This window comes from Zingiber officinale, chromosome 3A (genome assembly GCF_018446385.1).
Source record: "Zingiber officinale cultivar Zhangliang chromosome 3A, Zo_v1.1, whole genome shotgun sequence".
NCBI lineage: Eukaryota > Viridiplantae > Streptophyta > Magnoliopsida > Zingiberales > Zingiberaceae > Zingiber > Zingiber officinale.
This window is the reverse complement of record NC_055990.1, coordinates 162,766,435-162,776,978: the sequence shown is the minus strand read 5'-3', so window position 1 is coordinate 162,776,978 and position 10,544 is coordinate 162,766,435. Positions and strand designations below refer to the sequence as shown.

The 10,544-nt window shown below is 44.7% G+C and overlaps 2 protein-coding genes across 2 annotated transcripts; both read right to left on the bottom strand.

Annotated features, from left to right (window-relative positions):
- Nucleotides 1-1,289: 1,289 nt before the first annotated feature.
- On the bottom strand, nt 1,290-1,907 carry LOC122050866. Its single transcript, XM_042611734.1, has one exon. It carries the CDS (start codon nt 1,905-1,907, stop codon nt 1,290-1,292), a length of 618 nt encoding a protein of 205 aa, XP_042467668.1.
- Nucleotides 1,908-2,150: 243 nt separating this feature from the next.
- LOC122053243 (tryptophan synthase beta chain 1-like) lies at nt 2,151-5,620 on the bottom strand. Its single transcript, XM_042615196.1, has 5 exons — nt 5,237-5,620; nt 3,749-4,105; nt 3,127-3,569; nt 2,939-3,033; nt 2,151-2,563 (listed from the first exon to the last, which is right to left on the bottom strand). The coding sequence occupies exons 1-5, from the start codon at nt 5,582-5,584 to the stop codon at nt 2,388-2,390; spliced, it is 1,419 nt and encodes a 472-aa protein (XP_042471130.1). The 5' UTR covers nt 5,585-5,620; the 3' UTR covers nt 2,151-2,387.
- Between the last annotated feature and the right edge of the window lie 4,924 nt (nt 5,621-10,544).

Genomic DNA, 10,544 nt, shown 5'->3' with positions numbered 1-10,544 from the left:
TTTTGAAAAGAAGGCTGAACAGAAGAGGGAATAAATGGAATATTTCTTTGCAAAGAAATCGAGCTGGCAAGGCCACGTTTGCGCGTCGCTCATGGTCACGCACAAATCATTGCTTAGCATATCAAATCTCTCTATCTCATATATATATATATATATATCTGTCCGTCAGTTGGCCCGTTAAACCCACAACCCGTTTTGAATTGAGTTGCATTGGAAATGTTTCAACCCTCCAAAATAACAAATTGGTCCACCCCACCCTACCAAATAGATGACCCTTAATAAACCAACCCACTCCATCATGGATTAACCTATTTGACAACTCTAAAAGTTATTATAGCAACTACCACTAACTCCTCCGGTAACTCCTCCGGTAAGATGACAACATATAGTGTTTCATTCTAATTAAAATTATTATATATAAAATATTATTATATCTAAATATTATTTATCAATTTGATAAAAAAATATTTAAACTCTATTAAAATAGTTTTAACTTTGTTAAAATCATTTTAAAATTTTTCTTGATACAAGACTATAACAATTAATACAATACTATTACAATGTTATTTATCTAGGTATCTACTACAACTATTATTACAATTAACACAACATTATACCCACCACTTTGTAGTTGCTATAAATATTTTAAAATATTTTTAATTAAGTTAAAAATAATTTTAACAAAATTTAATTAACTTTTGTCTAAATTGACAAAAAGTAATTTGAAATACAAGTACTCTATATATAATGATTTTCATTAGAGTCAAACAATCAACTTTTTCATATTGTAAATCACCTCGTAGCTATGCAACAATATTTTTAAGATAAAAAATATATATAATAGAGTGTCCTTCTGAGTTTTCTTAGGATTTAAAATTTAAAATGCTCCTAATTCAAATTATAAGTTATTATATTTCAAGAGTTACAAGCTAAAATGCTCCTTTTAGTTTTGGCTTGCTCGTGTTGATGATCTCCAATTCAGCCTCGGTGAGTTAAATAACGCCCCAGTCTATAAACCGAAATCTGACTTGCAGAACAAGATTTCAAATACCAGTTTTGATTATCAAATCGTATAATATTCAGTATAAATTATTAGTCAAATAACATGAACGTCACCAGTGATTATCTAATAGTAATTCCGTTAGTGGTGCAGATCGATGTAATCAAGATTCACAAACCAAGACAAACAAACAGAAAAAGCTATTTTATAGAACGAAAACGCCATGGATATGATGAGCTTGGAGACTTCTCCCAGGTCAAATCCATCACAACGTTAAACATTGTTTAATTTACAGGATGTCATTGCTGTTGATCTTCTTCTTCTTCACCCGCCTCCTCTGTTTCCTTCCTTCTTCTCCCTGCATGCTCGGCACCATGTGCCACCACACGGTGGTGCACAATATGGCGAACGTCCTCGCGAACATCAAGCACACAAGGATCAAAACCAGCACGAGAGGCCACTGATATTTAGGTCTCCAGGACCATCCTCCTCCGTTATGACTGACCGCCGGAGGCAAGTCAACCTCGTTGACTGGCTTCTTCTCCTCCGCCGGCGGTGGAGGAGGCGGCTCCGGCGAATTTTTCAGGCGACCGAACTGCTTTGTCTCGTCGTTGAGCCTCAGGACGATCGGCACGCAGTCATTTGAATCCGAGAAGCGGAACCAGATTAGCATCGGCGCCGGCTTGTCCTCCGATTCAACTGCGATCGCCACCCTTCGAGCTTGTAGGTCGGAGAGCAACGAGGAGAACTTGTCGAGGCCCAAACTCGAATACCGATTGTCTTTGGCTGCTGCTTTCTTCCTTGACTTCTTTGGCGAGGTCGATTTCAGCGTCCATGGATCCTCCTCCTTCAAGTCGACGCTCTTCCTTACAACATCTACTCTTTCAAACAACGCACATGACAACATTCCATAAAACGATTGGCTCTTCAATATATATATATATACATACTGTTGTGCAATTCTCAGAATTAAAAATAAAGGCATATAACGTTGACTTGACTGGGATGGGTTTCTTGGAAGAGCAGACACGGATTCGTTTTGATCAAAACTAGAAAATGTCAAACTCTTCGAACTACCCTTAACTAAAACGACACGCCATGATGCAGTTTACCAGCAATTGATCAAAAACATTCCTTATCTTTTGAAGCATTTTACCAAGTCAAACACCAAGCCGGTTTATTTAATCCTCACTCCCGAGGCCGAGGAGATGAAAGGAAACATAATTTAGAGTTCAAGAAACCCTGCGATGTGAAAGAGAGGACTAAGAGCATTTGAAAGAAGTTTCACTTACAAGAAACAGCTCGCAGTTATTCAGACAGAAAAAAAAAGAAGGCAATTTGCAGCTCCTCCTGTTTCAAACACCGGAATAGGTCAGATGGCTTCTGGTTATAGTTGAAGATGTTTTATAGCAGTATGGACATCCTTATCTCCCCTTCCACTGCAGTTGAGAACCACCTTAGCGCCGTCTGGGAGAGTTGGGCAAAGTTCTTCCAGGTAGGCCAGTGCATGAGAGGTCTCAAGAGCAGGGATGATGCCCTCCAGGCGTGACAGCCGCTTGAAAGCTGAAAGCAGAGAGAGACAGCAGGTTATTAACATGTAAAGCAGCAGAGAGATGAATCATCCAGTATGCAATACAGTAAGGCATCTTACCAATTGAACCGACAGTGAAGAAACCTAAATATCAGCTCATCGGATTTTACAGTAAACATGAATATGTGGTTGCTTGGAAAATAGCAGCTGATTTCTCAATCACATGGTTGACAATGGGATTATGTGATTAAATGGTGTTCTAATTTAAGTTATCAGTTCTCACGCAGCTTATAGATGTTAGCAATGTAAAAATACATTGCTTAGTACTATCAATTCATATAGATACAATTAGACTAGGAAGCGGAATAAGAACAACAAGACATAAAGCACTTGATAGTTTTTATTACCTTCCAAAGCCTGTTCATCTGTGACGCTAAAGTATTCAGCACGGCCAATATCCTTCAAATAGCTGTGCTCAGGTCCAACTCCAGGGTAGTCCAACCTAGCATGTAAAAAACCAGATCATCAGGAACAATATATCGTGCGATCCAACAGGACAAAGCATAGATCCAGTAATTAAAACACCGTCACTAACCCAGCACTTATAGAATGAGGCTCGATGATTTGACCATCATCATCCTGCAGCAAATAACTCATGGCACCATGTAGAACCCCCACTTCTCCCTTTGTTAACGTTGCTGCATGTTTACCACTGTCCAACCCAAATCCAGCAGCCTCTACACCAACTAATCTTACATCTGTATCATCGACAAATTCATGGAAGAGTCCCATGGCATTTGAGCCTCCACCAACACATGCAACAAGAACATCTGGCTTTCCACCCCACTTCTCCAAAGCTTGCTTTCTTGTCTCTTTGCCTATGACTGCATGAAATTCTCGAACAAGCATTGGGTAAGGATGTGGACCTGCTACAGACCCTAAAATGTAATGTGTAGTCTCAACATTGGTCACCCAGTCACGTATAGCTTCTGATGTGGCATCCTTGAGTGTGGCAGTTCCAGAATGGACACCTCTTACCTGTATTGAAGCAACAATGGCAACGGTGTGATTCCTTTAACCAAATGCCCAAAGGAAATGAACTAATTGTATAAAATTAGAAACCACTGCCACTAATGTTTAACAATAACATTTACTTCAAGTTTGCAACACTTGACATGGATGAGAAAATGAAGATAAAGTCATTCTTCTACACAAACCTCTGCTCCAAGAAGCCTCATTCTGAATACATTGAGGGCTTGCCTTTCCATATCCTGGGCACCCATATAAACAATACATTCCAAGCCAAACCGAGCGCAAACTGTAGCAGTAGCAACTCCATGCTGACCTGCTCCGGTCTCAGCTATGATACGCTTCTTTCCCAGCCTTTTGGCAAGTAAGGCTTGTGCAACAGCATTATTGATCTTGTGAGCACCTGTATGATTAAGATCTTCTCTCTTCAGATAAATATGTGGACCTTCACCATTAGAGCGTCTGTAATGCTCTGTGAGCCGTTCTGCAAAGTAAAGTGGGCTTTCTCGGCCGACATAATCCCTGAGAATTCCATCCAACTCTTTCTGTAAAGAGAAAACGAGCAGTGAGAAGCATGTAATGTGGTTAAAATTATAGCCAATATTAATGTCCATTAGACGAATATTAAAAATATGGCAGGAAAGAAACAAAGTATATTTTCCATCAGGGTATGTATCCGTCTTGTTTATTTATTCACCGATGATATAATCAAACAATCATATATTCTTTTGATACTGAAGCAAAATGATGGTTATGATATCAGCAATTAACCATATTAACTTCAATTCTGAATTGAAATTATCCAAGGAGTAGGAAAGTTTATATTTCAGAATTTTTTAGTAAGCAAATGAAAAGAAGGGAAGGTTTAAAAGATAAGTAACATTTTTCAACAGAACCTTGTTCCAAAAATTGATGAGAAAGGAAGGTGTTTCGTTTTCATATTGATCTGTGGCATATATCCTAGTGAGCAAGAAACTATAAATTGACGAATTCTTTAATCGTGTCACCTATTTAAAAACTATAAACACCATCCACTTAAATATATAATAGGTATTACAAATATCCAACTAACCAACGAAATATTGAACAGCATTTTTTTTTTTTGATACAAAAAAATCAATAAGGACATGGATGGAGAAGATAGCGAAGAAAAAGTCTGCGCACAAGGTCTTGGAGTGTTGAAGTTAGAACCGCACTTTAGAATAAGAGAAGGGTTTGGCGTTTAGAGGTTGGAATTTCAAATTATAATGGTCGTACTGTTACATTCTCCACAGATTTCAATTGAAGAAGTATTAAACCGGGACGGTGGAGTAGAATGAAGGGACAAGATCCTCCCCATCCCCATGTTTTTTTTTCCAAACTATCAACAACTAATCGCCTCTTCCTGCAACTCTCAAACTCCAAACAGCTTCTTCCAACACAAACGATGAGGAATAGAAAATATGAGTTTTTCCATGTTTTTTTTTCTAGCGAGGAAGAGATAGTAGTCTTCTAGTAACACGAAGATTCTAGTCAAAGAAAGGAGCGAATTTAATTTTCTTCCATATCACAGATGCCAAGTAATGGAATCATAACAACTCAGCCCAAACTACTCGATCGGCAAAGATCAAAGCTTTAAGGAAGCTAAATAGCATAAAATAGAAACTGTAAACACGAAGCCAAAGTACAGATGGTACCTGGAAGTCCTCATCTTTCGAGAGCGCCCGGAACGCCTCTTCCAGTTCGAAGAGGGCGTACATTAAGGTTTCCGGCACGTACTTCCCCCCAAACCGTCCGAAACGGCCGAAGGAATCCGGCCTCGGCCCCAATCCAGGCTTTCCATTCTTCTCCGCCTCAACGGCCGCGATATTCCCAGACATGGCGCAGGAAACAGCAAGGGCGGATGATGGCGAAGCGGAGGCGCTACGGCCCGACCGCTCGCCTCGCAGGTGGATTCGGGCTCCGAGGAAAGCCGACGACGACGGAGATGACTTGGCGAGGCCGACGATAGGGTTTCCGATAACAGAGTTCGCCGAAGCAGCCATCGGGAATATATCTCTCTTCCTGGTCGACGACGGTGCGACCACCGTATATAATGGGAGCCGCCGCGCTAGGGACCGAAAATGGAAACAATTGCCTTGACCGTTGATCTACAGAACTCGTTTCAGATGAACGGCAGTGGAGCCATCCGCATACAGGAAGGAAATGGGCGGGTTTAGGGTTATATTAGGAAGGAAATTTTACTTGCCATTTTACGGTTAATTAATCAGGCATTTGGAGGGTATTCATTAGACTTCCTTCGCAAAATAGTTTACAGTGATATTGTATTTTTTATCTTCCAATCCTTCTCAAGATTAATCATTAAATTTAATGATTTTGTTAGTTGAATATTAATGTTCTAATTTTTTTTAATAAGAATTTTTTGGCTTCATTTATCATTTTTCATCACTAATTTTTATTTTTAGAGAAAATAAGAATTGACAATAATTATAGTGAGAGAGGACACCGGGAAGCTTCTTTGGCACACGTGGTACTCACTTGCTTGTGAATTTTTTTTTTATTTAAAAAAACGTAATTTTTCTAAGTAGCAACTTGCAATATATAAATAAAAATCATATTAAAAACTAAATAAATAAAATAAATAAATGCGTTACTGGCCTGACCTCGTGCGAGTTCTTCATGTCATGAATCTATGAAAAAAAAATATTGATCCGGTGATAAAAAGGAGTCTGTCTGATAGAAGAATAAAGTGATCAATATCGATAGACGTTCGACCGGATAAATTATCTTCTGGATCGATGGGAAGAATAGTCGACCCGATATCTCGGCCTGGTGTCGAATTTCCGACGCTCATATAGCAAGGTAGGAATAGACGAAGGCCGAGCGGACATCCAAGTCGGCCCAGCCTTGGCGGCGACTGGAGGGTGTTAGCCGAGAGGTTCCCTCGCTCGGTCCGGGGAAGGCGCTAGCCGAGCGGGTCCCCCGCTCGGCCAGATAAAGGACAAAGGGAGCAGGTGGCGAGATCTTCCTAGGAACCAGTGTCGCCGACAAGAGGCATGACCAGCGGTCTGGTCAGACAGAGAATCGTACAGTGGAAACTTCCACTGTCACGTCAGAGATATGCTCGTACTATCAAGGTAGGGTGTCAGGCATGCTTTTCTGACATATTCATTCCAGGTATACCTTGAGAAGTGTGCACACCTTGGGGGTCGTGCACGCGCCTCTGGGGAGTCTTATATAAGGACCCCCAGACTTCGACGGAGGTATGCTCACTTTATTACTGTAGCTATAGTTCTCGCTTCTTCTTTCTATACCTCTTTCTGCCGGAGATTTGACTTGAGTGTCGGAGGGTCATCACCGGGGAACCCCCTCCCTGGCTCGGCATTGCGTTTGTAGGTTCACGACGGCAGAGGATCTACGTCTTCGAAGTCTTCAACCAGTCAACAGGAACGCCACACCCCAAGCGTCCATCGACTCAGTTCTCGAACATGATCAAATTGGTGCCGTCTGTGGAAACGCACCTGAATCCGAATCGAGGAGATGAAAGAAGCTGGATGCCAACACACTGTGACACTCTCTCCAGAGGAGCTCGACGCACTCGTACAAGCATGAGTGACAAAGATAATAGAGCAACAACAGAAGGCGCTAGCCGAGCGGCTCGCGCAACAAGCAACTTCAGCATCCGGCTGTCGAGCGACGCACGACGACCGGTCAGAACAGCTCTCCATATGGGATCAAAACAAAGGTCCGACCGGCACGCAAGCAGAGCCGATCCCATTCCATCGGGCCTTGTTTCACACGCCCTCCGAAATCGCGCAAGCGAATCGAGACCGGTCTTCATCGGACGAAGCTCCCGCTCGGGACATAAGAAAGGGTAAAGCGCACCAAGCTGACTCATCCCTCGAGCGGATCAATCGCTAATTCTCTGAGGCGATTCTGCAAAATCCTTTGCCAAGGCACTACGCACCCTTGGCGATCGGCGAATACAATGGATCGACTGATCCAGACGACCACCTTGACAAGTTTGACAACGCTACAACCCTTCATCAGTACACGGACGGAGTTAAGTGCCGAGTCTTCCTCACTACGTTGTCCGACTCGACACAACGTTGCTTCCGAAGATTGCTAGACGGGTCAATCCAGAGCTTCAAAGACTTCAGGAATAACTTCCTCCACCACTTCGCAAGCAGCAGGCGCTATCAGAAAACTAGCGTCGGTCTGTTCTCTATGAAGCAAGGGCCAAGAGAAACTCTTCGGGCCTATATGTTGGAGCAATCCCAATGGTCCGCGGGACCATGTGTTTTGGTGTTTGGGCAAAGGGTTTAAGTTAGGTTCACCCTTGTATTTGATATGTGTATTTGAGTTGTGCAGGTTTGCAGGATACACATATGACTCAGGTTGATGGCTTCGGGTCCGGTGAAGGATGGAGCATCCAAGGGACCGTGGACAAGGCAGCGAGGACAAGGGCCGAGGGAAGCGACTTCGAGGCATACGCGAAGGATGGCATTGGGTACGAGCCGCGGGCTTGAATGCATCCGAGGGACGAGAGCCAAAGGAAGTAGGCTTGAAGGCAAGGTCAAAGCTGCAAAGAAGAATCAAGTGAGTCATAAGGGTCGAGTGCAGTGCGAGATTGTACTCGGAGTAAAATCCTAGTTTTAGGGTTTCTTGTGGCGATCTTGTAAGCGTTCTTGTAGCGATCTTGTGGCGCTCATGTGATCTTGTGGATCATTGCATGTTTTAGCGATCGGTGCGATCGGCGCGATCGTTGGCGTGACAGAATGTGTGGAATCGAGCCGTTGGAATGTAACGGTCGAATTTCCACGGTCGAATTTGCATGAATGGCAGTCGACTGGTAGGCGGGGTTTTCTAACCCGTGGCCTATAAAACCAAAGCTTGGGAGCTTGGTTTGAGTTGACTGAAATTAGTGGTGGGTAACCTCTAATTAGTAGTCAACTAGTGCCCTAGCAATCCAAGTGCTCTTGATCGAGTTGTGGTGAGGTTTCTCCACCGACAAGGAGGATTGTGCTAGCCGGAGTTTCCGGGGATTAATCCACCGACGGATTGAGGGATCGTCCACCTTACGGACAGCCGTGGAGTAGGAGCTTTATCTCCGAACCACGTAAATCGGCGTGTGTTGGTTTGTTTGCTCTTTCTTATTCTTGTCTTTAGTTTAGCTTGTTTGTTTTGTATTTCCGCTGCGCAAGCTAACATCGTAGGAGAAGCGAGTATTTGGGGGCGCCGTCTATCCAACCCCCCTTCAAGCCGGCCGTCCGATCCCTTACACTATATTCAACGCTTTAACCAAGCGGCCATGGACATCCCCATGGTCTCGTCTGAGACCATGATGCATGCTTTCACCCAAGGGCTCATCGACGGAGACTTCTTCCGCTCGCTCATCCGGAAGCCGCCCCGCGATTACGACCACATGCTAAAGAAGGCCAGCGAGTATATATCAACGTGGAAGAAGCCCAGGCGGCCCGAAGAAAAGAAGTGCCATCAGAACCGTCTGTGCCGGCCGAGCGGAGGCAGCCAAGCAACTACCAACCACCAAGAGGGCCTAGGGCCGAAGGAGCACGACCGCACCCCGAAACCAGGCCACACGCGGTCCAGTATGTAGCAGCCGAACGACCAAGGCCCAAGGGAAAGGAATGAACTCCTATGTTTGGCACCTTCCATCAATCCACAACCCACAACACCTAAGACTGTCGCAGAGTCCCCGTAGTCGCCCAGCCGACCCCACGGAGTTACCGCCGCCAATCACCTTCCCCCAAACTATGATATAGGCGGCCAAGTACCGGACGGCGAGAGGAGACCAGGCGGTCACCCGAGCGTCGACATCATCATCAAGCAAGGAATGACGACCATGCCCAGCCTCACGCGGGCCATTCAGACACTCCACTCGGGAGGAGGAAAACCGAAGCAACGCCGTTTGGGATGAAATTAACATCATAGTTGGTGGACCGACCAGCGGAGACTCCAACCGAGCCCGGAAGTCGTACGCTAGATGACTGGATATCCATGCTGTAGGATGCTTCCAAGAGAAGGTAAATAGGCCCGAAATCAGTTTCGGCCCCAAAGATCTTGATGGGATCGAAGTGTCGCACGACGACGCCCTCATCATCTGTGCGGTAATCGCCAACTACACTATTCATCGCATATTTATTGACACAGGGAGCTCGGTCAACATTATCTTCAAGAAGGCCTTCGACCAACTCCAGATCGACCGAGTCGAGTTGTTACTGATGACAACACCTTTGTACGGGTTCACCGACAACGAGGTCTAACCGATCGGTCAAACAAGGTTGGCCATATCACTTGGCGAGGAGCGGCTCCGGAGGACCAGGACCACCACCTTCATCGTTGTAGATGACCTATCAGCCTATAACATCATCCTGGGCAGACCGGCCCTCAACGAATTCCAGGCAGTAGTCTTGACCTATTGTCAAAAAATCAAGTTCCCCGTAGAGGACCGGGTCGGGGAAGTCAAAGGAGATCAACTGGTTGCTCGACGCTGCTACGTCGAGATGGTAAAGGCAGAAGCTAAGTCCGCTTGAAAAATTCCCCGACATGAGGTAAATGCCATAACCGAAAAACATCCTACTCTAGTTTATGAAGAGAAAGAAGAGGTGCAGATACACCCTAGTCGAGCGGAGGCAACGACTTTCATAGCGATCGACCTGGAAGCTGAGCAAAAGGCCATGCTGATCAGATGTCTTCAGCAAAATCATGATGTCTTCGCCTGGTCCACCCATGAACTGCCCGGCGTTTCCCCGAGCATAGCGCAGCATGAGCTTCACGTCCGGCCGGATGCTAGGCCGGTGAAGCAAAGGAAAAGGGACTTCAGCATGGAGCAGAATCAGATCATCCGAGCTGAAGTCGAGAAGCCACTGGAAGCAGGCCACATCAGAGAGGTCCAGTTCCCGAGCTGGCTCGCGAATGTAGTCCTGGTCTCTAAGCCTGGCAACAAGTGGAGCGTCTGCATCGACTTTCGAGACCTTAACAAGG

Coding starts and splice junctions, on each gene's coding strand:
- LOC122053243 (XM_042615196.1), bottom strand. CDS start 5,584: ATGGCTGCTTCGGCGAACTCTGTTATCGGAAACCCTATCGTCGGCCTC. Junction 3,570..3,748: donor TGAGGCTTCTTGGAGCAGAG/GTTTGTGTAGAA, acceptor GCTTCAATACAG/GTAAGAGGTGTCCATTCTGG. Junction 2,564..2,938: donor AGATGAACAGGCTTTGGAAG/GTAATAAAAACT, acceptor CTCTGCTTTCAG/CTTTCAAGCGGCTGTCACGC.
- LOC122050866 (XM_042611734.1), bottom strand. CDS start 1,907: ATGTTGTCATGTGCGTTGTTTGAAAGAGTAGATGTTGTAAGGAAGAGC.